Consider the following 27,958-nt stretch of genomic DNA (forward strand, 5'->3'; position numbering starts at 1 on the left):
AAGCCATGCTATCTTGGTCCTTCACATTCTCTGGGGCAATCAAACCTCAGGGATACAGGTTTGCAGTCTGGTAAGTTCTACCAGTCTTCTTCCTTTGCAACCCAAGTTCACTTAGCACAACTTATTCATTCTTCAGTAAATATTTATTGAGTACCTACTCTGTGCTGGACACTCTAACAGGACTGAGGATTTATCTCTGAACAGGATATGTGTGACTCCTTACCTTCATGGACGTTATAGTTTAGGGAGAGAGAATGAATAAAATAGGAAATTAAAATGTATTGTGATATTTGCTAAGATAAGGAGGGAAACTCAGGGTGCAAAGGGAAATGTAGAAAATGGTGTGTAACTCAAAATAGGTGATGAAGAATGGTTTTCCAGAATGAAATAATCTGAAAAATAAGTCCGAGTTAGCCAGGTGAAGAATGGGGAAAGAGTATTTCTGGTCTAGCTTAGCCTAAACTCTGGAGGCCAGAGAGAGCACAGACCTTACAGGAGCCAATTCAGCGTGTTTAGTGTGGCTGGAGTAAAGAGCGCAAAAGAGAAAGAAGATAGAGAAAAGGCTGGAGGTAATCAAGGCAGGATATGAAGGCCCCTGTTAAGGACTTTCGATGTTACCCAAAAGGAATAGAAAATCACTGAAAGGTTTTAATCTTAAGAACTGGTTTAAATGTGGTTTTAAAAAAATTGAATTTCCCTCTATTATTTCACTCAAGAAATAACTCTGGGCCCAAAACTAATGAACCAAGTCACTTTCTTAATTCTCCTCTTTAAAGTGTCTCTTTTTCCCAAAGATAACTACTGATTATCTTCGGGACTAACCTTCTCTGGCTTCTCCCACTGTCTCTGGCAGTTTGCAACTGGAGTTACTAGGGTTATAGTATTTCCTCAAGGAACAAATATTTATTTCAACATGTGCAACACACAAAGCTCATGTGATTTTAAAGGTAAATATACTGTATTGTGGCCTTGCTAGTTGGCATTCTTGATCTGATAAAACTGGTGGAGGACACCACTAAGTCTTCCCTATGGGAACAGGACATCAGGAGAGGGTGTGAGGAAGCTTGGGCAGGTTAATGCCTATAACGGGACGGGAAAATAATTATTGAGATGTTGGTCATTCACTGAGAAAGTCTTTGCATGAACTTTTCCATGGGTTAAGTAGAGATGAAGGTGCTGTCCAGGCTCTCAGGGGTAGACCTCTTAGGCAATGAATGAGGAGTACTTTGGTAACTGCAGAGGGTAAGCCAAGGAATAAACACGAATAAGCCCGACAAACAGGTACCTGATAGGAGCATTATCTAAAGCTGCCAGGTATTTAGAACAACTGCTTTTCTGATAAGCCGGTATGATGCTCATATGGCATTCAGAGCACAGGGAGGTTATTCCCCCTGTGGTCTTTACCTTGAAACTTGTCTCTAGCCTTCTCTGAACTTTTGGGCATAGTTTGTCAGAGTTCAAAATGGGCATTACCAGCTGGAAAAATGATGTCACACAGCTTCTCAACTCCTTGAGAATTTTTCTGGTCTGTGGGTGAACGTCATTACTGAGCAAACCAGTGCCACCAGATGGGTATGTGAGGGCTCACAGCAAATGTTTACAATGACGGGCATCACAGGCTGGAAACAACAGGGTGAGAGGACACGGGAGCGTTTCCTTTTCCTGTCTCCACGGGACTCTGGAACACAGGGACAAGATATTTAAAACGAGGACAACACTAGAGGGAGAGAATATTAGCTATTCCACTCCAATTCCCTTCAACGCTGTTTCCTTAGGATTTATAAACTATGAGGGCAGGGGTTTCCAAAGTCGCAAAGGCGCTCCTTCTCCAAATTCGTCTTCTTGTTTTCCCTTCCTGGCCCATAACTACACTTTATTTCTTTTTATAATGTTCTCGTTTTTTTTCCTTACCTCGGCTTGTAGGCAAAGTCCTTTGCTCCGCTAGCCTCCAAGCCCCTTCAGGACAGCCCCTGGGGTGCTCACACTCCAGTCCCGGGTTCGGCAGTCCTTAAGGAGCGTTCAGCGTCGAGAACTCAGGCGAGAAACGGCGCCGCGCGCGCGCGCCTCACCTCTCCGCACGGCGTCCGCGAAGCGAGCCCGGGAAAACTGGCCGCCCGGGCCGGCCGCGGCCCCTTTAAGAGCAGACCACGCCCCTCCCCTCCTCTCGGCGCGGCCGGCGGTCGGTGGCGGCAGCTACGGTGCTGACAAGATGGCGGCTGGCGGGACTGTCGCTGCAGCGCCTGAGTGCCGGCTTCTGTCCTACGCGCTACACAAGTGGAGCTCCTTTTCCTCCACCTATCTTCCCGAGTAAGTGCCAGGCTCCGGGCTCGTGCTGCTCTACTCTTCGGCGTAAGCACGGCGGGGCCAGGGTGGCCGTGGAGGGCCGCAGAACCGAGAGGCCCAGGCGGGGCCTGGTGAGGAGGACGCGAGGCCGCCGGGGTCTCAGTCCGGCGGCCCATAGGGTTGCCCGCCCCCGCCTCAGGGAGGGATTAGGGTCCGGAGGAAGGGTCGAGGTGGGCGGCGGGTCCGGCGATGCTACGCCCGACACTCGGGGGTTTAGGAAGGATGAGGAGCGGGCGGCCCAGGGAGACGGGTCAGGAGTCCGTGCTTCTGGTATCCCGATGGCTGGCAATCTGGTCAGGATGTCTAAGGTCATCCAAGCTGGACGGGGACGGCTCAGTCGTTTGCTGCCCAAAGTGTAAGGCCGAGAAGAGGAGTGACTGTACATGAAGGGGGGGCATTAAAAGTGATTAGCTCCAGAGGAGTAGTAAAAGTCACGAAAGGCCGAAAAGTTGTGGAATCCGTCTGAATTCGTGCAAGTGGACAGACGTTGTAAGATTTGCACAGGGTCTTCTCGCTGGCAGTTCTGAAAAAGGGAATGGACAGGGGGGACATTATAGAATAATTTCATTATATTGTGGCTCAGAACATGGATTATATAGACAGAGGCCAGTTTCCCAACCCAGAAACTTAAATATAGATAGAAAAGTCTGACTTCAATTAATTTGTCTTGCAACCCTGGCTTGGTCTGGATCCCCGATTTAGGGGTTCAGATGAGTTTCATCGCATTACTACCATGGTTTTTTTTTTTTTTTTGTAGCAAATTACTTCTGAAACGCTGAAAGTACTTCTATATAATATTTACTTATCTTTAGTTTATTTTTGAGAGAAGGAGGCCTAACTCCAGTTTTACACACAGTTAGAGACACTAGCTTAGTAAAGTGTTAAAATCTGTGCACACTGAAGAAAAGTGCTAGCCGTCAGCTCACAAGCCCAGGAATGATTTTATGAACAAAACAAGTTACAAATAATTTATTTTTTATGTTACTGAACTAATAAAGCGACTAGATATGTGAAGCATACTCCAAGTTTTACAACTATACTGTATAATCTTCACATTTCTCTAGTCAAAACAATCCAAAATCTCAAAATGGAGTTGCGACTAGAGGAATCTAACTCTCCTGAATGCCAGCCCATTGTCCTGTTGGCCAGGTCAAGGGTTTGCAGTCAGGGTGTCAGTAGGATTTGTTTCAGTGAAGGATGCCAAGTGCCTTGTGGTCTGATTTGGCCTGTGTGACCTATTGATGACGGCTGTGTGGCTGTGTCGCTGATTGATACTGGAATCGCACTTTTGAGAGTGATCCAGATAGACATTCTAGCCTTCATGTGGGGTTGAAATGTGATGTAGGTCTTTGACTTTTGATTTTGAGGGCTAATAGATTCTTGAATTCTGAAGATAATCAGCATTTTTCTATACATTTTCTAGGTTAGGAACACAGTTGGAAATTGGGGTGGTATGTTTGATCTAGTAACTGTGGAGAAATTTTCTAATAGCAGGATAAGTTTTCCTAGGCTTAAGTTAGGCTATTTCCATGGTTTCACTTAAACTTCTCTTGTAGGGGGAGAACTTGGGTATCATGAGTCCCATCTGAGTTATGAATAAAAAAGAAGTACATTTCAGGCAGGAAGTGATTTAGTGGAATGCCAACATTACCCTGTTTTTTGTCTCATCTTGGCCCCTGATTTGAAGTGGACAGAGTACTTACTAGTTTTGGAGCTGTTTGAAATTAGAGAAATCTATTGTTACAATAATCTCAAATATATTCATAAACTAGTATTTAATGCATATTTAACTTTCAAGCATTTTCATTTAATGTCTTGTTTAATCTCTGTGATACTCTGTTGACATGCAGTATAGTTATTATTTTAAAGCACTAAACTATTATGATGAATAATCTGAACTTTTTTCTTTGAAGGAGTATGACTGAATATTGTGGAGCTCAGTTTGAGAGTTTTATGTTTGCTGTATTATTGTCCGCTGTGCCTAAATAGTACATCCGTTTTGGTATCGAACTTCTCTTAGCAAGTAAAGAAGTTAGTTACAGCTTTGTATAATAGGAAGTGTAGGAAAGGGATTGACTTTCCTTAACTTTGTCCTGAAATCTTAACAGCAATTGCTGTAGCTTTACTGGTAATGACAGTCGCATTAAGGTACGTTCTAAGTAGGTCTGATTTTAAGTAAAGCCATTTGTTGAAATTGTCTGCAGAGTAGCAAATATTGATGACAAGTGACAGATCTAGGCATTTTGAATGGGTAACAATAAAGCAGTAACAACAATGGGAAACACTTCAAATGTGCCATGCATATGCCAGTCTCTCTTATGGACACTAAGTGTATTAACTCTTTTAATTTTTACAATTTGGGGAATCTCCATTTTCCAGATGAGGAAACAGGCATGCAGAAGTTAAACATTTGTCTCAGGTCACACAGCTAGAATGGAGGCAGGATTTGAACCCATGGAATCTGGCTTTACAGTCCCCTGGGTCTTTAGAGTATTATTCTGCCTCTGCACAAAGGTGAAGACAGGAATTCAGAGATTTGAAAGACTTCTTGTATGAAAGGCACTTACATTTTAGTTGTGTAAGGACATGTGAAGTCATGGGAATAAAATAGAAAAATTCAGAAAATTCTTTATTTTCTTACATAGAGGTTTTTTTTTTCCTTTTCCCAAAGACAGAAAAAAACTTAAACATTTTCCTTTCTAATTCTTTTACATTTATTTGGACTTTAAAATATTAAAGCAAATATTGTTATAGATAACACATTTTTACTTTGACACTAACAGAGTGGACTTTTATTTTTCAATGTATTTTTAAAAGTTTGTCATATTTTTCTTTTTTCTGAAATTTATACCTAGTTTGGGAATTAAGAGAAATGCATTTAAATGATTAATTCTTAGAATTAAGTGCACTCTTATATATAAAAGTATTTTATAAACTGTTGATCCCTATACTCAATTGTTTATTGCTGTAGGTAGCAGTGATATTAAGTACAATTTATTGAGCACCTGTTATATATGCAAGAAGATTTTTGTGTATAGTTTTACTTAATCCGTAGTACAGACTTGCAAAGTAGGTATTTGTTTTTGCAGATGCAGAAACTGAGGTTCATACAGGTTACGTACCTTGTTTGAGATTATACAGTTTTCAAGAAGCTTGGAAAATTCTCTAATTTGAAACTAATCCATGCGCCTCTAGTAACCACCACCGCTTATTGAATACCTTCTCTTCTCTAGGAATCATGCATAGCAGTTAGCATGTGTTCTTTAATTTTTTCACAAAAACTTTACCATAAATGTTACCATTCTGTTTTACAGCTAAGGAAAGCATGTGTTCCTTGATTTAGTCTTCACAAAAACTTTACCAGAAATGTTAACATTCTGTTTTACAGCAAGGGAAACTGAGGTTCAGAGAGGTAAGTTAACTTGCCCAGGTCCACGCGTTGAAAGAGTAGGAAACGGGATTCTGACCTTGAGCCCTCTTACTTCTTTTGCCAAAACTACTAAAGTATTTTACATGGCTATAATATGTATCTAATGGGAAATACAGGTAAGAAGTGCTATGAGATTAGAACAGAGAGAGGGAATGATATTTAGATATATTTTATCTTGACATTTAAGGTTTTAATGTATTAATGCATGAAAACTGGGAGGATCCTTGAAAGTGTGTTTTACACATTGGGTAATTTCACTGATACGGAATGATTCTTGTTTACATATTATTGAGAGACTTAAATAGTTTAGATAGTAAAATCTTATGCATTTTAAAGTGTGTTTATCTTTTTTTTTCCATTAGTCTTCTTTACAACATGATTTGACAACTAGGATAGGAAGTTAACCTATTCCAACTGCTTTAAAAGTTCACATTTAAAAATGAATGTATACTTTTTTCTGATTGCAAAAATACCCTAAGTTTATTGTGGAATATTTGCAAAATATAGATAAAGACACAAAGAAGCAATATAAATTACTCTTAACACCACCACCCAAAGATAACGAAGCACCCATCATATCCCAGTATTTTGTTGTGGCTATATGTATTTTCCAATTTGATTTTGTCCTGCGTTTGCTGTTCTGTGTTCTTTTTCCTCCCTCATATATAGCAAATATTGACTCATGTTTGTATGCTGTCATTTGTTATTAATACATTATAATTCATGTTAAGGATTTTGTGGCATTTTATTTAATTGGTCCCCTATTATTGGACATTTAGGGTTTCTGGGTTTGCTTTTTTTTGCTTGTTTTTGTTCTTTGGCTGTTACGAGTAATGAGACAGTTAGCTGTGCAGAAATAAATAATGAACTGATTTATGATGTTGAATTGTTGGATTAAAGGTATCAATTTATTTTCCTACTTTTTGTGTAGGAAACTTTTGGTTTCTATATACCATGGCATTATCCCCCGTAACTTGGGATTAAGAATGTGGTTTTGGTCAGACAGGTTCTTAGAGATGTCAAGAGAATGCTTATATAATTCAGTAGTGACATTGCTCCTAATATTTTCTCTTCCTTTCTTTCTCCTCTCTTTATTTTGGCTTTTAAATTAATTTTGATTTTTATTAATCACATTTGAAAAGTAGAACACATTTATGAGATTTATTGTTTATTTGGTGTATAGAAGTGATTGTTGTTCATATGAATTTGAGAATTTGTTACAATTCCATTGGCTCCTGTAGCTCATGAATTGTGAATAACTAGTTCGGAGATCTACTCTGGAGACTAGGAACTGTCATGCCCTTGTTTTCCCTCCTTTTCCTTCCCTTTCCTTAAACTGAAATTAGATATTTGTTCTGGCTGGGGAATCTTTTTGGCCACTGAATGTTCTGATGTTCAGTCTGGTAATCTTAGAATTAAAAAAAAAATAAAGATACCTAGGTTAAAGGAAGATTAGGTAGATTGAGGAGTAGAGATTAAATCTGTATAGCTGGCTCCTAGAATTGGAACTTTGTGACTTTTATCAAGTCATGGTTCTTCTCTAAGCAGCATCAGTTCCCTTTATTTATAAGTACTTTTGATCTCGATCAAATAAATGCCATGAAGTTTTATGTTATTTATTTGCATATAGGCACATGGCTCAGTTATTTGCATTAATTTCTAGATAAATGTAATAGGCTTTTAATAAATTATTTTGGATCCTGATATAGGGACTTTATGATGTTTTATGTGTATAGGTAAGATACATTTCAGCTGTTCGTGGTGATCTCACTGTGCTGTATTTCAGTCACTCAAAAATCATCTTTGGAAATAAGAAGGATTTCTAGATCTTAATTTTAGAGATTTATCTATTAGCACCTAAGAATGGTTTTCTTTGTATTTATTCTGTTTGGGGTTCCTGGCATCTCTTGAATTTGTAGCATGACTCTCATCATTTCTTAAGAAAATTTTGGTATTCAAATACTGTTTCTGCCTCATTCTTTTTCTTCTTCCCTCTGTGACTCCAGGTAAATCTATATTATATCTTTTGTCATGTCACATAGTCCCTTATCCTTTTCTCTGTCTTCTCTATCATTTTTTTTTTCTCTGTTTCTATTTTTCTCTTCAGTTCCATTCTGGATAGGTTTTACTTGTCTGTGTTCCAGTTCACTAAATCTCTATTCAGCAATGTCTAGTCTGTTTTTAACCCCATCTGTCTTTTTCTTCATTTCGGCTAAAACATGTTCTAGTGGTAGAATTTTCATTTGATTCTCTTAAAAAAATTTTTTTTAGATTTTGGTATTGTTAATGTACAGTTACTTGAACAACATTATGGTTACTAGGCTCCCCCTGTTATCAAGTCCCCCTCACATACCCCATTACATTCACTGTCCATCAGTGTAGTAAGATGCTATAGAATCATTACTTGTTTTCTCTGTATATACTGCCTTCCCCATGTCCCCACCCCCCTACATTATGTGAGCTAATAGTAATGCCCTGTTTTCCCCCTTATCCCTCCCTTCCCACCCCTTCCCAGTCCCTTTCCCTTTGGTAACTGTTAGTCCATTCTTGGGTTCTGTGAGTCTTGATTCTCTTTTTTAAAAAACAGATTCTCATTTTCTGGTGGAAAGCTCCATATTATAATTTATTTTTCTGAACATATCAGTCAAGTTACTTTAAAGTCTGTATCTGAAAATTTCAATTGATCTGAATCACCTCTAGTTCTTCTACTATTTTCATTTTCCTTTTGACTAAGTATCTTGCTGTGTCTGGTAGTTCTTACTTTGGGGGAGGGTAATTTTTGATTGAGTACTAGACATTATATGCAGAATTTTAGGTACAATTATAAATTAAAGTTACGTACCTAAAATATTTCTATAGGGAAGATTCACTCATCTTCTGGCAGGCAGAATAAAGGCACATCACTTCAATAGTCAAGAACTGAGCTTATTTGAGGGTGACTTTAGGTTTTGTAAACCTCTAGTTTGCCCAACTTTGGTAGCCCTCCAGGAAGCCCAGCTGAGAGAATGGGTATTTCTAGGTCCTCTCCTTTTGTCTCTCCAGCATCATGAGAGTCCTGAAAGCTCATCATGGCTAAGTTACTTTCTGTTAGCTTTTTGATCTCTTGCTTTGTGCAGTTTAAGAGTGGACATTTGTCTCAAGAGGAAGATCAGTACAGTGTTAGCTGTTCTTTTGCTCCTCCCCTGCACTGTGGGATCCTGTCCTCTTAAGTCCTGGACATCATGGCAAGACCCAACTACCAAGTTTTGTCCTCCTAGCTCCATGAAATTGCTAAAAACTCTGCTGACTTTTCTACTGTTTTAGTGGCTGTCCTTTTCCAGCTTCTCAGTGCCTTTCCAGCTTCCTTGTACCATTAAAGAAATAGATGGAATGTCCTGAGAGGGAAAACTGCATGGAATGTGGGGCTCCCTTTGAGTTCTGTGGCATCTCAAGTCCTAGCTGCCTTAGAAACTCTTTGATACTGTAAGAGCTTATTTTTTTTCTATTTTATACAGCTTTTCTGGCTTTAAGAGGGCCTGTTGGCCTGCTGCAGATTATTCTGTCATATCCAGAAGCAGAAGTCTTACTATGTTTAGTTTTGTATACTGTGGGCTTATGAATTCCTCATGGTATATTAACATTATGTTTATCCTAACCCTTGAGCCCCAGATTATTTTGCTTTAGTGTTTTCCTCATTTTGCCTTTGAACACCTTAATTGCTTATACCTAATACCTAATGGGAAAAATTATGGAATATAAATAACATTATTAGCAATTGTTTTAAATGCTTATTGACTAAGAGTTAAAATGAGATTTTATTCTTGGATTTGTTGATGATTTATAAGTCTCTTTTGAGACTTGTTTATGAGATCCAGAAATTGAGAATTTAATATTTCTCACAAGTATATAGTTATTTTTCCTTGCTATAATGTGATTTTTACATTACCTGGTTTTTTTATTAGAACTTTCATGGGATTATTATATTTATGTGAAGGTATTATTTAGAAGGAAGATACTTGGGTCTAATGTAAATCTTTTGGTTTATAAATATTATTAGTATTAATATTTTAAAATATCTATGTTCCTTTAGTATGACTGATATTTATTATAGTCATCACTTAAGTATTTGTTAAGACATGTTGCTTTGTCTAGGTAGAAATGCTTAGTTATTTCATGCATCCTTGGATATATCCTCTTTATCTTTCCTCTCATCATATCTCCTTTCTTCCCTTTTTCCCTTTTGATTTAAGGAATTTGATCAGAAGAGTCATAAAACCTAACTCCTACTTACTCTTCAGCTGTTGCTGAAGTGTCACTTTCTCAGGAAACCCTGTCTTAAACCTATCCCCTCAATGAGTCTGACATCCCTTCCCCTGCTGCAGTCAATGCTTTGATACAGATGTGTACCTTTCTCATATATCACTTAATACAATTTATAAATATGCATTTATTTGTATGATTTTTTGATGAATAGTTATCCCCCAAGTAGACCACACCTTCATAGGAATATGGGTTACCCCTTGCCCACCCATTGTAGTCCAGCATAATGTTTATTAAATGAATAAATGACTGAATTAATTAGGCATTTTGACTGCCTTTGTCTTTATAGTGCAATTTCGGTCTGGGCTAGAGGGAGTCAAATACTGGCCATGTTCAAAATATCAAGTAATTAGTAAATTTAAATCCATGCTGTAAATTTTCATGTTTTTCATAGTTTTCAGCAACTTCTGAGAATATTTTAAGTGAAATTGGTTTTCCTAGGGTGAGGACTGTTGTATTTGAAAGGACTTGGAATAATAGAAAGCTTCTTACCTGTCTTGGAGTTTTAAAAAGTTTTTATTATAATGTTATTTATAATTCTTATAGGCAGTACTTCTAATGAGACCTTGAGAATTTTAAAGCCCAGTTTATTACAAAATCTGAGTTGCCTAACAGTTTTTAATAGCTTTAGAGTGTATTTCCAATACTTTGATTAATTTTAGGACAGGGATCTTTTCCTCCAATTCTTGAACATAAGTATTTGTTAGTTAAGTTTTTAACATAATATTTTTGATTTGGTAACCCACCGTACAATTCAACTATTTGAAGTGTACAATTCAGTGGTTTTTACTATATTCACAGGTATGTGTGACCATCAGTCACTGCAGTTTTAGAACATTTTCATAATCTCAAAAATAAAACTATTCTTTTGCTAGTATCTGTTTACTCTCCCATTCCCAGGCCAATGCTAGTTTAATTTCATGTCTCTGTATATAGATTTGCCTATCCAGGCATTTCATATAAATAAAATCATAATACGTAGTCTTTTGTGATTGGCTTTGTTCACTTAGCATATCCATGTTTTCAAGGCACATTCATGTAGCATGTATCAGTAAGTATTACATTCTTTTATGGCTAGTAATATTTTTTGTGTATATATACTATATTTTGTTTATCAGTTTATTAGTAGAGGACATGTGGATTGTTCACTTTTTGGCTACTGTGACTAATGCTGCTATAAACGTGTGAACAAGTGTTGGTTAGGTTATGTTTTCATTTCCCTTGGGTAAATGCCTAGGAGTGGAATTTCTGGGTCATATGGTAACTGTTTAACTGTTTGAGGAATTGCTAGGCTGCTGTTGATTTTTTTCTGTTACTTTAAGTCATGTCAAGGAACTGATAAATACATGATGAGTCAAAACCCCGTAAGGAGAGTGATCATCCAGAATCAGATAGCAAATTGCTTGACTTCAAGTCTGTTGTTCGGAGAACTGTGTGTGCCAGTTTGGCTAGTCCTTTATCTTCCTTTATTTTTTTTCAGAATACATGTGTATGGATTGGCTCCATGTCTTCATCTTTTAAGATATTTACCTACCTATCTTACATGGAAATATAGTATGTTCTCATGTAGTACATGAGAATGTATTTAAATATTAAATATTTAAAATACATAATACATAGTATGTATTTCAGAATACATGTATATGGATTGGCTCCATGTCTTCATCTTTTAAGATATTTACCTACCTACTTACATGGAAACATAGTATGTTCTTACATACTTTTCTTAGCAGTTTGTGGTGGGGATGTGAGTTGAAAGTTGTTTTTTAATAAAAGATTCTATTTACAGAAGGCAGCTTGTCTGATTGTGTTCTGGTCACTAGCCATATTCCCTTCTTCACAGTTAACATTTATTCTACCCATGTCTGTCAGTGAAGTCCTCTCTATATATTTACACTTCCTTTATGATTCTGCATGTTAGGAGACATAATCATTCACTTACCACAAATGCATTTAGGAGACTTGCCACTCTATGCAAAAAACACTTAGGTTGCTTCCATATCTTGGCTATTGTAAATAGTGCTGCGATAAACATAGGGGTGCATATGTCTTTTTTAATCTGAAAAGCTGTTTTCTTTGGGCAAATTCCTAGGAGTGGAATTCCTGGGTCAAATGGTATTTCTATTTTTAGTTTTTTGAGGAACCTCCATATTGCTTTCCACAATGGTTGAACTAGTTTACATTCCCACTAGCAGTGTAGGAGGATTCCCCTTACTCTGCATCCTCACCAGCATTTGTGGTTCCTAGTCTTTCTATGTTGGCCATCCTAACTGGTGTGAGGTGATATCTCATAGTGGTTTTAATTAGCATTTCCCTGATAATTAGCGATGTGGAGCATCTTTTCATGTGCCTGTTGTCCATCTGAATTTCTTCTTTGGAGAAGTGTCTGTTCATATCCTCCACCCATTTTTTTTATAGGGTTATTTGCTTTTTGGGTGTTGAGGCGTGTGAGTTCTTTATTTATTTTGGATGTTAACCTCTTGTTGGATATGTTGTTTACAAATATATTCTTCCATACTGTAGGAAGCCTTTTTGTTCTGTTGATGGTGTCCTTTGATGTACAGAAACTTTTTAGCTTGATGTAGTCCCATTTGTTCATTTTTTATTTTGTTTCCCTTGCCTGAGGAGATGCGTTCAGGAAAAAGTTGCTCATGTTTATATTCAAGAGATTTTTGCCTGTGTTTTCTAAGAGTTTTATGGTTCATGACTTACATTCAGGTCTTTGATCTCTTAATTTTATATTTATCCCAAATACAATCTATACGTTGCAAGTTAATTCTGTATGAAACAACTAGTAATAGTAATAGAGATGTGCCTTGAGATTTATTGGATTTCATAGAACAGTATTTTGAGGTACTTGAATTGTAGACTCTTAGGATGCCAATAAAATGGAAGTTTTAGAATATTTTTTAATGCTGTAGAGAAAACACTTCAGATATATGACATATAAAAAAAACTGGGCAAAAACCCCCTAATTAGTTGTTTGATGCAAATTTACCTTTTTACCTTTAAAAATATGCACGTACATCTATTTGCATGCTCATGCATATGGGAAAGATTGCAAGGAAATTTGCCGAAGTCTTGATAGTGATTATCTCTGGGTTGTAGTAATTGGGTTGATTTTTATTGTTTAATGCCTTTTCTTTATTCATTTCTCAGATTTTTCAATTTTATTTCATTTTAACAAGTAAGTATTACTTTTAAACAAGAAAAAAATAGAGGTTGTATGTGTATAATTTGCCTGTTTGATTATAAACACAAGTTATAAAGGATATTACATCTCATGTTAATAGTTTGAATTTTATTTTTTGTAAGGTGAAAAGCCATCAGAGGATTCTAGGTAGATAAGTGTGATGTGAATAAAGTCTATGGTTTAGAATTTTAAAATTTAAACACTCTTAAGACCCCATTATTTGGATTTTAGTAACTAATTTTGAATTGCAGTCTTCAAATTATGGCATGCTTATTCCTAGGAGTACATGTAGACTTTCCAAGGGGTAGATAGACAAAAATAGTTCTAAGGGATTCAATTTCCTGAGTCTTACTACTCTTGTGTATTCTCTCTTAAAAATTGATCTGCCTGACATAGAAGCCACAGGGCATAAATATGCAAAGAAGTAAAAAGCTAACTTTTTCAAACAATAAGGCTTCTCTCTCACTTACCAACTTCACATTTCCCTGTATGGCCCCGGAAGATGACTGGTTAGCCAGAGACGGGTAAGATTCCTCAAGGGAGGAACAACCTAAGACAGGCACAGTCGCAGGGGGGCCATCAGGTGAGAAATTGGGGATCAACAGAGGTGAGGCTTAGAACCTCACCCCCCCGTTCTGAGAGAAATCTTCTGCATACGTGGATGTTTTATTGCCCTGGTCTAGCTTGGATTAACACATAGTCTACAGGCACTCACCTGATCATCTACATGTGCTCTCTTACAACACTAAACTATGTTTTCTACCTTTATCTTGTATCTACCTACCACTTCAGCATTTTATTAAAAATAATAATAATAAAGAGAGAAATGTGGTATCCACATATAAATCAAGTATAAAAACCAAATGAGTATTCATATTTGAACTGACTGTTTATAGTTCATAATGCATGAGCAAAACCGAAAGTTTCTGTGATGACTGCCCTTGTACTGTTCACTATGTAACTTATTCATTATGTAAGAATTTGTTCTCCATGTAAAAACTTGTTTGTTATGCCTCAGAAGATTGGAGACTGACAAAAATTAGGCTTGGGGTGGAATAATGATTGTGCATTGAGCATTGACTCCCCTATACAGAATTTTATTGTTGTTAACAACCATTTGATCAATAAATATGAGAGATGCCCTCACAAAAAAAAAAAAAAAAAAAAAAAAAAAAGAAGGACAGACTTCCAATGGTAAAATAAATTAGTAACCGGGATGTAATGTATAGCATAAGGAATATAGTCAAGATATTGTAACAGCCTGGTAGGGTGATAGCTGGAACCTAGAATTATGTATATAAATGTTCTACCACTGTGTTGTACACTTGAAACTCATGTAATGTAATACTGTGTGTCAACTACCCTTCAATAAAAAATAATTATTAAAAAAAAAAAAAGAAAGAAAAAAAAAATTGATCTGCCTGAGAAATTACCTGTGGTTTAGGTGCTTGCTATTCAGAAGTGTGGTCCACTCACCAGCAGCTTTGTCTTATTAGGTGCTCGTTAGAAATGCAGAACCTACTAAATCCCCCCCAGACCTATTGAATCATACTCTGCATTTTTAACAAGAGCCCCTGGTGATTTGCCCTCACTTGGAAGGTTTCTGGCCTTGTACCTCCTATTTTCAAGACTGCAAAAGAGGCATGCCTCTCATCTGTTCCTGTGGACTGTAAAAGCCTTCAGGGTGCCAAATGAAGGGGAAGTTCTAAAAGTTGGTATTGAAGTTGAAAAAGTGATTAAGAAAAGAAAAATCCTATTGCAAAATAGGTTGTTCTTAATTCTCTTTTAAACAAAATAGAAGTAGGACCTGAGCAAGTTTGTTGGTAGATCATAAAAAATAATTTTTAATGATAGTTCATTATGTGATTTTGGGGGGGCATATAATTCAGAAAATGATCAGAAAACAAAGTAACAGTACTAACAGAAATTCCTTTTGTTCTCATGCATTTATTTATGTGAGCAAGGTTTTCAATGTGTACACCTAGGAAAATGAAAATAGGTATAGACTTGATGCTGAATTCCATTGTATTCTAGCAATGATATTCATCCATATACACATGAAATAATTTTTTAAAAAAAGTCCTGCCTGCATCTTTGAGAACCATTTCTAATACCATTTTAATCTACTTTTAATCATTATCTGTCAGTTTGTAGTATATTTGTATTGTTTTGGTTAATAGTATACTTATAATGTTGATAATAGTATCCAGAAGCACTTTTTATAATTACTCAGAATCACATGATTAAAACCAAAAAAGTTTAATTTTAATTTACACTTTTTTCCCAGAGAAGTCATATAGGGTGAAAAAAAAGACCCTCAATATAAAAGAATATTACATTGGTTAAAATTCGGTGGGAGAAGTTTAAAAACAAGAGTAATATAAATTTTTGAGTATGTAAGCAGAGCCTGTATGTTCTAAAAAATAGACTGTGATATTTCCATTGATACTTTTGAAAGAACAAATATAACATTTGTTAAAAATGACAATATTTAGAGTACACTGGAAATGATAACTTTTACAGTCATTATAAGTTCTGAAAAATTTTGCTTGCCTATTTAAAAATGGTGAGGATGTGCACAGATTTCCAAAATTATTTTAGGGCGTATTTGAACAAAAAAGCTGAGCACCATTAACTGACAGCACTAGATCTCAATCTTGTTTGCACATCCAAATTTCTTGGAGAGCTATTAAAAATCCTGATGCCTCCAGGGCCTAAAATATTCATTTGGGCTTAGGTCCAAAATACTGGACTTAATGAAGCTCCCACAAAAATGATTATTTTTGTATGGTCATGTACATATACATCTATTTTTCTGTATTGCATATATATATATATACACATACATACATACAGAAAAAGATCTGGAATTTAGAACAAAAAGAAAAAGATATGGAAAAAAAGTTGAGGCAAAGAGTTAGCCTTGATCCAGAAGGTCCACTTTCTCCTTTTCACAACACATGGCTTAAAGAGCAGATGACGCTTTTTTGACCAGCCTACAGGACTTGGTAAGTGGGACAGAGGCTGGATTTTAGCTTTTACAATTTTTTGTGGGATCTTCTTGTGCAAAGTATAGCCTGTACAACAAAATATAGCAGTGCTGCACTATCTTCCTAATAGTTGGTTTAGGAAGATAAACTCTCTGAAAAAAATAGAGAAGGAAAAATACCTTCAAAAATGGAGGAAAATTTCTTTGAACTAAAGAGAGATTTGTCATTAGTTTGAAAAGGTCTGCTAAATGTCAAGAGACTGAAAAAAATACCTCCTAGTAGTATACATACTGATGTAGGGGTTTGTTCCTAGAGAAGTTGCTTGCGCACACACGTAAAGAGGGCTGGGGGTAAGCCACATATGCTGCAGAAGCAGGATGCTGGTGAAGTATCCGTATTGAAGGAGCTAAGAGTTGGACAGTCTAACAATCTGTGGGAGCTTTCTGGGCAAGCATACTTGAGGGAGGAAGCAAAAACACCCACTTACTTTCTGGGATGACTGTCCTGCGCCCTCTACTGACAAAATTTAACACTGTGCCTGCTTAAATTAGAGCCCAGATTCATTTGCAGAGAAAAGGGCAAAAGGATGAATTTAGAGGTGAGAATGAATAAATCCATAATGGACACACCTATACTTTAGCTTTTGATGTGATCTTCTAGCTGTTTTGTCAGCATTTCACTTATATCTAGCTGAGTTAGTCTACTTAGTGTTGGAAATTTTCTTCTAGTACTTTATGATGCCTGTTTTTGTTTTTGTTGTTAGTAGTAGACCTTTGTGTATTCATTTCCTCCAAAATAATAGGATAAATGCAGTAAAATCCTTTAAAAATAGGAAAAAATAGACACTAAATTATAAAGATGGCATTCCTTTGGAAACAGTGTTGTCTGGCATGTGGGGCATGTCAGCATGGTGGCTGGCACAGTAGCTTGGACTGTTGGTTTATCAACTGATGAATTCTAAATTTGATGAAGGAAAGACAGCTCTATGCATATAAGATACAGAAGTGTGAGTTATCTAAAAGTTGAATGAGGAAAGTTATCTGTAATACACTTGTTTTGAAAGTTACATCGTTAAACTGCTCATATTCTGTGTAACAATTTTGAAAGTCTGAAAGCACTTCAAATTTAAATTCTGTGATACAGTGATCTATAATGTGACTTGCCATATGGACATATTTAATTAATCTTTGAGGAGAGCATTAAAGCCGAACAGTCCTGACCCATGTCCAATTGTTATGTTATAGTTCTAAATTCATCTGTAAATTTTACATGAACAGACATTTAGTACTGAGTTTTTAGAAGACCAGCATACAATTACAGCCATATTAATCAATTACAATTTAAAAAGTTCATATAGATACAAAGATGTTTAGGAGAACTTTTACCCCAAAGCTAGCACAAAAGCAAGGTGAAACAAGTTTTTATGGAGGGTGGTATCCATTGTGGTAGTATTTGGTCTATAATACTTTTTCATTTTTAAAATAGTTTTAAGAATAAATATATTTCCAAAATATTTGTGGATTCTCTGGAGTATCTCTGAGGAACATAGTTTGAAAAATGCTGTGCCTTGGGACTTAAAGCTTTGGTCAGAGATAGATATTATGGGGATTAGGGGAGAATTCTCACAAACTGAACGCATTTAGATTAATTAATATTGGTTTGACCTTTCACCATTAGTACAATTTAAATTATTGCGTAAAGCTGGGGTGTGTGGGGGAGTTAGATCCAGTACAAAAGAAAACATGAAAAAATCAAAAGTATAGTAGAGGGAAAACACTGAAGAAGGACAGCAGACTTGGGCTCCCATCCCGGTTCTGTCACCAATTAATTGGTTATTTTGGATCATTTAGTTTCTCTAGCCTTTTTCTCCAGCCTCTCATACAGAATGAGAGGATTAAATGCTTAAGATCTTGGTACAGGATAGCAAGTAGTTGATATTACAGAACAGCTTTTTAAGTAGATGTACCCCTCGCCCCCATCATACATATAGTAATCAAATTAAGATAAATTATTACCCAGCAAAGATACTTTGAGAAGATAATTTAATCAGAAGTTGATAGTAATTATTTCCATAAAATTATTTATGTAAAAATGAAGCCTTTGAGGGTGCTTAGAAACAATTTGATATCCTCCCAGGATAGCAGCTTCCTAGTCTGGGAGCATATCACTCAAGACTGCCTGCTTTGCTCCCAAGGTGGGTTGATTTATTGTCAGTTTGTTAAAGAGTATGTTTAAAAACTTACTTTTTAACTAATGGGTTTTAAAATGCAATCTTATTTTCAAGATGGAATCCTTCCTGTTTTTACTATGTTGGTTTGGGCTTGCTTGCTACATTGCCCAGGTTGCAAATAATTTGTTTAGGGCTGAAGGAAGAAAAGCAGCACCTGGGTAAAGTCAGAAAAATAAGCTGGGCCCCCAAGCAGGCCAAAGCAAATCCCACAATGGATTATCTTGCTTTGTTTTTTCAAGAGGCCCTCACCCTACTCTGTCTAAGCCCATGGTCCCTGTCTCATTCCCCCCTCTACAGATGGAGACCCTAGCTGCTGTGAGGGGAAAGGGGGCGATGAACTTTGGGCTTTTTATATATTCATTGTGTTTAAAAATTTTTCAGTAGTCCTTTTTGATGTCAGATTGTTCTATCGTTGGCAGGTAGGATCCTCTTCAGGCTTGTTCCTGTATTCCTTTGACATAACCTCATTAGTCTTTATTTTCTTGCTTTTTGTCACAGCAAGATGTCCTTTATCTGTCAGGCCTTAAGAAGGGAATGGTGTTTAGAATTCACAGTTGGAAACCAGGAATGCTTATTGCTACTTGATTATGATTTCTTTTAGATCCTTCTAAAGGGGATGTAGCTAGGAAATAATTTTTTTTTAAAAGAAATGTCTTGAGTTCATAGTGCCATTTTCAGTTCAGATTGATTTATGGGATAATAACTTACATGATACTACAATTTTATTATATTTTCCTATGCTGTCTTAGTTCTTCACTGTTTGTCAGGTTTTTCCACTGTAAAGTTACTCCTTTTCCTTTTTTCCATATTACGCTCTTTGGCAGGAAGTTACGATGTAGATCCCACACATAGAGTGAGGAATTATACTCTCCTTTAGAGTGGAATAACTACATAATTTATTCAGAATTATTCTACATCTTCTGCATGGGAGATTTGTCTCTTTCTTTGTTAATTTATTCAGTAATTTATTAGCTTGGACCCATTATTCCCTGGGCTATAACCTAATACTAGTTTATCTTTTTGCTCAAATTGTTCCAGCTTTGGCTATTGGAAGTTCTTCCATTTTGGCTCCTGTGCCCCTTTGACATAACTCACATTGATGGATATAGTTCTTAAAGTACATCTTTACTTTCTGGTACTACAAGATGCTTCAGCTTCTCAAACAATAAGGCTTCTCTCTCACTTACCAACTTAACATTTCCCTGTATGGCCCTGGAAGATGACTGGTTAGCCAGAGACGGGTAAGATTCCTCAAGGGAGGAACAACCTAAGACAGGCACAGTCGCAGGGGGCCATCAGGTGAGAAAATGGGGATCAGCAGAGGTGAGGCTTAGAACCTCCCCCCTCATGTTCTGAGAGAAATCTGCATACATGGATGTTTTATTGCCCTTGTCTAGCTCGGATTAACACATAGTCTACAGGCACACACCTGATCATCTACATTTGTTCTCTTACAACACTAAACTATGTTTTCTACCTTTATCTTATATCTACCTACCACTTCAGCATTTTATTAAAAATAATAATAATAGAGAAATGTGGTATCCACATATAAATCAAGTATAAAAATCAAATGAATATTCATATTTGAACTGACTGTTTATAGTTCATAATGCATGAACAAAACCGAAAGCTTCTGTGATGACTGCCCTTGTAATGTTCACCATGTAACTTATTCACTATGTAAGAATTTGTACTCCATGTAAGAACTTGTTCGTTATGCATCAGAAGATTGGAGACTGACGAAAATTAGGCTTGGGGTGGATTAATGATTGTGCATTGAGTATTGACCCCCCTATACGGAATTTTATTGTTGTTGACAACCATTTGATCAATAAATAGAGAGATGCCCTCACAAAAAAAAAAATATATATATATATATAAACACTTCCAATTGTAAAATAAATAAGTAACCGTGATGTAATGTATAGCATAAGGAATATAGTCAAAATATTGTAACAACTTGGTATGGTGATAGCTGGTACCTAGAATTATCATGTATATAAATGTTGAATCACTGTGTTGTACACCTGAAACTAATGTAATACTGTGTGTCAACTACCCTTCATTAAAAAATAATTATCGAGGAAAAAAAAAAAAAAAGATGCTTCAGACTCATTTTTTGTATTGACTGCCCCATTTCTCCAGGGAGCGCTGGTTCTTTTTTTTGGAAAATGGCTTCAGAAACCAAGATGTGGGTGTTGTTAGATATGCTTCTTGCCTCTGAGGTGTCGTTTCTTTCAGTACCTCTCAAAAAAATAATTGACAGAGCAAAAAAATATATGTATGTAGAGTAACCTGTGTATATGCCCATATCTCTAAATATTTATATATGTAGCAATCTGTGTATTAAGTTAAACATAGAGTTCCTACTGATGTCTCCTACGCTAACCATTGCCACATAATTCTAGGCTACTCTTCCTTACTGTTCTGTAAATTTCCATCCTAATTGCAAGAAACCTGGATCTAACCATTTGCCAAGCATTTACTTAATTGTTCAATTCCAGTATACATGTACATCAGTGTCAAAATTGTTCATCTGTATCTCATAGGACTCAACTTTATTGACTAGAGTACAGTCAGATACAGTTCCTTTTCCCTTTAATCTTAAATGCTCCATTCATTTACAAAGCACCTTTTTGCAGTGTTGCCTTCAGTGGGGTTTTTCCATACACTTATAATACAGTTAGATTCTCACAGTTGACTTCTTTCATAGAAGCCTCTAAGCTAAATGTGAAGGTTTTTTTTTTTTTTTGCTTGCATGCATTAAGGTTTTTTTGTGTTGTAAAGTTCCACAGGGTTTGACAAATGAAATGCATAGTGTTATGTATCCACCATTACAGAACAATACAGGATAGTTTTATCACTCTAAAAATCCTCTGTGCTTCACCTACTCATCTCCTCCCTTCTCTCCACGAATCCTTGGCAAACACTAATCTTTTCACTGTCTATGATTCCAGATTGTCATATAATTTTTTCATTTAGCAATATTCATCTAAGATTCCTTCATGTTTTTTCATGGCTTGATGACTTGGGTTTTGTTTTGTTTTCTAAATCTTGGAATAATATTTTATTGTAGGATATACTAGTTTGTTTATCCATTCACCTGTTAAAGGACATTGATTGCTCTCAGTTTCTGGAAGTTATGAGTAAAAGCTGCTATAAACATTTGTGTGAAGGTTTTGGTTTAGACATAAGTTTTCAACTCAGTTGGGTAAATACCTAGGAGTATGATTGCTGGATCTTATGGTAAGATTACTTTTAACTTTGTGAGAAACTGCCGAATAGTCTTCCAAAGTCACTGTACTATTTGTTATTCCCACCAAAAATAAATGAGAGTTCCTGCTGCTTTACATCAATTCTGTTTGGCACTTTCAGTTATTGGGATTGTAGTCATTCTGATAGGTATGTAGTGGTATCTCATTGCTGTTTTAATTTGCAGTTCCCTAATGACATATGATGTCGAGCATCTTTTTCTATGTTCATTTTCCATTTGTATGTTTTCTTAGATGTGGTATCTTTTCACATTTTTGCCCATTTTTAAATTGGGTTGTTTTCTTATAGTTGAAGTCCAACTTAAATTGTTTTTCTTTCATTGATTGTGTTTTTGGTGTTATATTTTAAAAGTCACATCAAACCTGTCACTCACTTAGATTTTCTCTCATGTTATCTTCTAGGAGTTTTATAGTTTTGAGGTTTCTGTTTAGGTCTAAGACCAACTTGTAGTTAATTTTTGTGAAAGGTGTCAACCGTTTATCATATCTGTCATTTATGAATATATTCTCCCATGTAGGATGCCATTTTGTTCTGTTGATGGTGTCCTTTGCTGTACAGAAGCTTTTCAGCTTGGTATAATCCCACTTGTTCATTTTTGCTTTTGTTTCCCTTCCTTGGGGAGATATGTTCATGAAGAAGTTGCTCATGTTTACGTACAAGTAATTTTTGCCTATTTTTTTTATAAGAGTTTTATGGTTTCATAACTTACATTCAGGTCCTTGATCCGTTTAGAATTTACTTTTCTGTATGGGGTTAAACAGTGATCCATTTTCATTCTCTTACATGTAGCTGTCCAGTTTTGCCAACACCAGCTGTTGAAGAGGCTGTCATTTCCCTACTGTATGTCCATGGCTCCTTTATCGTATATTAATTGACCATATATGTTTGGGTTAATATCTGGACTCTATTCTGTTCCACTGGTCTGTTCTTGTGCCAGTACCAAATTGTCTTGATACTATGGCTTTGTAGTAGAGCTTGAAGTTGGGAAGCGAGATCCCCCCTGCTATATTCTTCCTTCTCAGGATTGCTTTGGTGATTCGGGGTCTTTGGTGGTTCTATATGAATTATAGTTTGTTTCAGTTTGTTGAAGAATGCTGTTGGTATTTTGATAGGGATTGCATTGAATCTGTAGATTGCTTTAGGCAGGATGGCCATTTTGACAATATTAATTCTTCCTACCCAAGAGCATGGGATGAATTTCCATTTGTTAATGTTCTCTTTAATTTCTCTTAAGAGTGTCTAATAGTTTTCAGGGTATAGGTCTTTCACTTCCTTGGTTAGCCTTATTTCTAGGTATTTTATTCTTTTTGATGCAATTGTGAGTGGAATTGTTTTCCTGATTTCTCTTTCTGCTAGTTCATCGTTAGTGTCTAGGAAAGCAACAGATTTCTGTGTATTAATTTTGTATCCTGCAACTTTGCTGAATTCAGATACTAGTTCTAGTAGTTTTGGAGTGGATTCTTTAGGGCTTTTTATGTACAATATCATGTCATCTGCAAACAGTGACAGTTTGACTTCTTCCTTACCAATCTGGGTGCCTTTTATTTCTTTGTTTTTTCTGATTGCCGTGGCTAGGACCTCCAGTACTATGTTAAATACCAGTGGGGAGAGTGGGCATCCCTGTCTTGTTCCCGATCTCAGAGGAAAAGCTTTAGCCTCTTGCTTTTAAGTATGATGTTGGCTGTGTGTTTGTCATTATGGCCTTTATTATGTTGAGGTACTTGCCCTCTATACCCACTTTGTTGAGAGTTTTTATCATGAATGGATGCTGAATTTTGTTGAATGCTTTTTCAGCATCTGTGGAGATGATCATGTGGTTTTGTCTTTCTTTTCGTTGACGTGGTGGATGATGTTGACGGATTTTCGAATGTTGTACCATCCTTGCATCACTGAGATGAAGGGATCCCACTTGGTCATGGTGTATGATCCTTTTGATATATTTTTGAATTCGGTTTGCTAATATTTTGTTGACTATTTTTGCATCTATGTTCATCAGGGATATTGGTCTGTAATTTTCTTTTTTGGTGGGGTCTTTGCGTGGTTTTGGTATTAGGGTAATGTTGGCTTCATAGAATGAGTTCGGAAGTATTCCCTTTTCTTCTATTTTTTGGAAGACTTTAAGGAGAATGGGTATTATGTCTTCTCTATATGTCTGATAAAATTCAGCGGTGAATCCATCTGGACTGGGAGTTTTATTCTTGTGTAGGTTTCTGATGACTGATTCAGTTTCGTTGCTGGTAATTGGTCTGTTTAGATTTTCTGTTTCTTCCTGGGTCAGTCTTGGAAGGTTGTATTTTTCTAGGAAGTTGTCCATTTCTTCTAGGTTTTCCAGCTCATTAGCATATAGATTTTCTTAGTATTGTCTAATAATTCTTTGTATTTCTGTGGTGTCTGTCCTGATTCTTCGTTTTCCATTTCTGATTCTGTTAATGTGTGTAGATTCTCTTTTTCACTTAATAAGTCTGGCTAGGGGTTTATCTATTTTGTTTATTTTCTCAAAGAACCAGCTCTTGGTTTCATTGATTTTTTTCCTATTGTTTTATTCTTCTCAATTTTATTTATTTCTTCTCTGATCTTTATTATGTTCCTCCTTCTGCTGACTTTGGGTCTCATTTGTTTTTTTTCCAGTTTCAATAATTGTGACTTTAGACTTTTCATTTGGGATTGTTCTGCCCTCTTTAAATAGGCCTGTATTGCTGTATACTTTACTTTTAGAACTGCCTTTGCTGCGTCCCACAGAAATTGGGGCTTTGTGCTGTTGTTGTCATTTGTCTTCATACATTGCTTGATGTCTGTTTTAATTTGGTCATTGATCCATTGATTATTTAGGAGCATGTTGTTAAGCCTCCATGTGTTTGTGAGCCTTTTGGTTTTCTTTGTACAATTTATCTCTAGTTTTATACATTTGTGATCTGAGAAGTTGGTTGGTACAATTTCAATCTTTTTAAATTTACTGAGGCTCTTTTTGTGGCCTGGTATGTGGTCTATTGTGGAAAATGTTCCATGTGCACTTGAAAAGAATGTGTATCCTGCTGCTTTTGGGTGTAGAGATCTGTAGATGTCTGTTAGTTCCATCTGCTCTAGTGTGTTGTTCAGTGCCTCTGTGTCCTTACTTATTTTCTGTCTCATGGATCTGTCCTTTGGAGTGAGTGGCATGATAAAGTCTCCTAGAGTGAATGCACTGCATTCTATTTCCTCCTTTAATTCTGTTAGTATTTGTTTCCACATATGTAGGTGATCCTGTGTTGGGTGCATATATATTTATAATGGTTATATCCTCTTGTTAGACTGCCCCCTTTGTCATTATGTAATGTCCTTCTTTATATCTTGTTACTTTCTTTGTTTTGAAGTCTATTTTGTCTGATACTAGTACTGCAACACCTGCTTTTTTGTCCCAATTGTTTGCGTGAAATATCTTTTTCCATCCCTTCACTTTTAGTCTGTGTATTTCTTTGGGTTTGAGGTGAGTCTCTTGTAAGCAGCATATAGATGGGTCTTGCTTTTTTGTCCATTTTATTACTCTGTGTCTTTTGATTGGTGGCTTCAGTTCATTTACATTTAGAGTGATTATCGAAAGATACGTACTTATTGCCATTGCAGGCTTTGGATTCGTGGTTACCAAAGGTTCAAGGGTAGCTTCTTTACTATCTAACCGTCTCACTTAACTCTCTTTTTACGCTATTATAAACATGGTCTGATGATTCTTTATTTCTCTCCCTTCTTATTCTTCCTCCTCCATTTTCTGTATGTTAGGTGTTTTATTCTGTACTCTTTTGTGTTTCCTTTGAGTGCTTTTGTGAATAGCTGGTTTTATTTTTTTGCCTTTAGTTAGTATTTGGTTGGTCTGCTTTCTTTGCTGTGATTTTATTTTCTTTGGTGACATGTATTTAGCCTTAGGAGTGCTTCCATCTATAGCATTCCCTTTAAAATACCCTGTAGAGATTGTTTGTGGGAGGCAAATTCCCTTAACTTTTGCCTGTCTGGGAATTGTTTAACCCCTCCAAGTTTAAATGATAATCTTGCTGGATGCAGTATTCTTGGTTCAAAGCCCTTCTCTTTCATTGCATTAAATATATCATGCCATTTTCTTCTGACCTGTAAGGTTTCTGTTGAGAAGTCTGATGATAGCCCGATGGGTTTTCCTTTGTCGGTGATCTTTTTTCTCTCTCTGGCTGCCTTTAATATTCTGTTCTTGTCTTTGATCTTTGCCGTTTTAATTATTACATGTCTTGGTGTTGTCCTCCTTGGGTCCCTTGTGTTGGGAGATGTGTGGGTGGGCGGGCTTCCATGGTCTGATAGACTATTTCCTCCCCCAACTTGGGGACGTTTTCAGCAATTATTTCTTCAAAGACACTTTCTATCCCTTTTTCTGTCCTTCTCTGGTACCCCTATAATGCAAATATTATTGCATTTGGATTGGTCACACAGTTCTCTTAATATTGTTTCATTCCTGGAGATCCTTTTATCTCTCTCTGCCTCAGCTTCTCTGTATTCCTGTTCTCTGATTTCTATTCCGTTAACAATCTCTTGCACCTCATCCAGTCTGCTCTTAGTCCTTCCAGAGATTGTTTCATTTGTGTTATCTCCCTCCTGACTTCAACCCTCAGCTCTTGCATATTTCTCTGCAGGTCCAGCAGCATGGTTATGACCTGTATTTTGAATTCTTTTTCAGGAAGATCCGTTATATCTATCTCCCCAGGCCCTCCCTCTGGGGTTGTCTGAGTGATTCTTGACTGGACCAGATTCTTCTGCCTTTTCATGGCAATAGAGGTAGTCATAGGCAGGTGGTACATGTGTCAGCTGGGAGAACAAAGTCCCTTCCTGCTTGCTGGTTGCCTTGCCCTTCTCTGCTGCTTGTGTCGGTTACTCGCACACAGAGAACAGTCTCTGGGTTAATATCCTGAGCTCCTGTGTGCAGGGCAGCCCTCGGAATAGTTCAGAGCCCTGTGGGGAGTGGAAGATGCCTAGGGTGTGTTCTCCTGTCAGAACAGCGCCCCTTTGTGCCTTCCGGACCTTGCCCCGGCTTCCTCTCTCTGTGCCAGGCAGCGCCGGCATTAGCCCCTGAGTCTGTTGCAGTTAGCTGCACACTGGGAGGAGACTCTGTGTGGTTGCTGTGGGCGGGGCCACTCTCTGGCTGCTCCGTAACTGTGGCAGGTCAGCTGATTTGCTTGTAGCCACCGGTGGGGAATGAATGGCCGGCTACTTATAGCCACGAAGGGCTTCAGTGCTGGGTTACCTCCCAGGGGGTTGGGGTGCCTCTAGTTCCTTAGGATTCTCAGCCTGCTGGGCTGAGTGTGCCAGGATGATTCCATCCAGCTGTCAAGCCCCTGTCCCTTTAAGACTTTTAGAAAGCATCTGCTTTTCTTTTGTCTCAGGGGAGCCGGCTGTGGGGACCTGCTTGCAGTCTCCGTCTTGTATTTTACTTTTTCGTTTCTCTAATATCCAGTACACCATGCAATCTGTGTCTGTGCTCCTGGTGCAGATTACTAGGGCTGGTTTTATTTAGCAGTCGTGTGCTTCCACTCCCTCCCCTTTGTGACTCCTTTCCTCCCGCTGGTGAGCTGGGGTTGGGGGAGTCTCGGGTCCCGCTGGGTCGTGGCTTTGTATCTTACCTTTTTCATGAGATGCTGAGTTCTTGCAGATGTAGATGTAGCCTGGCTGTTGTACTGTATCTTCTGGTCTCTCTTTTAGGCATAGTTGTAGTTGTATTTTTAAAAATATGTATAGTTTTGGGAGGAGATTTCTGCCACCCTACTCACGCCACCATCTTGAGCCTCCTCAGGCCTTCGTTTTTTTTGCCAGTTGTTAAATAAAGCACCTTTTGTTGGAATGATTATGTTTCTTCTCCATTGAATTGCTTTTTCTCTCTTGTCCAATACTAGTTGATTGTTTGGGCCTAATGTCTGGACTCCATATTTTGTTTCATTGGTCTGTGTGTCTAGTCTTTCACTATTACCATACTGTGTTTATCATGTCTCTCTTAGTTGTCTCAAAGGCAGGTAGTATCAGTCCTCCCACTTTGTGTTGCTTCAATATTGTGTTGGCTGTTCTGGGTCTTTTGTATATACTCACAAAGTAGCTTTCTGGAATTTGTTAGTGATTGGGTTGAATATATAGTTCAAGTTGGTAAGAATTGGCATCTTAGCCATGTTGAGCTCTGTATCCCTGAATATGGAATATCTCTCCATTATTCACTT

General features: G+C 37.1%; 1 protein-coding gene and 1 long non-coding RNA gene across 8 annotated transcripts in view; one reads left to right on the forward strand and one right to left on the reverse strand.

Moving 5' to 3' along the window:
- LOC118924335 (uncharacterized) overlaps nt 1-2,052 on the reverse strand; it is a 108,742-nt gene extending 106,690 nt beyond the window's left edge. For 4 of the 5 annotated variants that reach the window (XR_008998554.1, XR_008998555.1, XR_008998553.1 and 1 more), the window contains exon 1: nt 1,912-2,051. This is a non-coding gene — a long non-coding RNA (uncharacterized LOC118924335). Of the gene's footprint in view, nt 1-1,473; nt 1,679-1,911 lie in introns of all 5 variants that reach the window. The other variant, XR_008998552.1, reaches the window with a different exon arrangement.
- The window catches only part of MKLN1 (muskelin 1), a 390,326-nt gene that overhangs the window by 175,484 nt on the left and 186,884 nt on the right, over nt 1-27,958 (forward strand). The window contains exon 1 of one of the 3 annotated variants that reach the window (XM_036909011.2): nt 2,068-2,307. The exons of 1 other annotated variant lie outside the window; for it this stretch is intronic. In XM_036909011.2, the coding sequence (XP_036764906.1) occupies nt 2,210-2,307 (98 nt within the window). In that variant the 5' untranslated portion in view covers nt 2,068-2,209. Of the gene's footprint in view, nt 1-2,067; nt 2,308-27,958 lie in introns of those variants that run through there. One more of the 3 variants, XM_036909012.2, reaches the window with a different exon arrangement.

The sequence above is a fragment of the Manis pentadactyla genome, chromosome 7 (genome assembly GCF_030020395.1).
Source record: "Manis pentadactyla isolate mManPen7 chromosome 7, mManPen7.hap1, whole genome shotgun sequence".
Taxonomy (NCBI): domain Eukaryota; kingdom Metazoa; phylum Chordata; class Mammalia; order Pholidota; family Manidae; genus Manis; species Manis pentadactyla.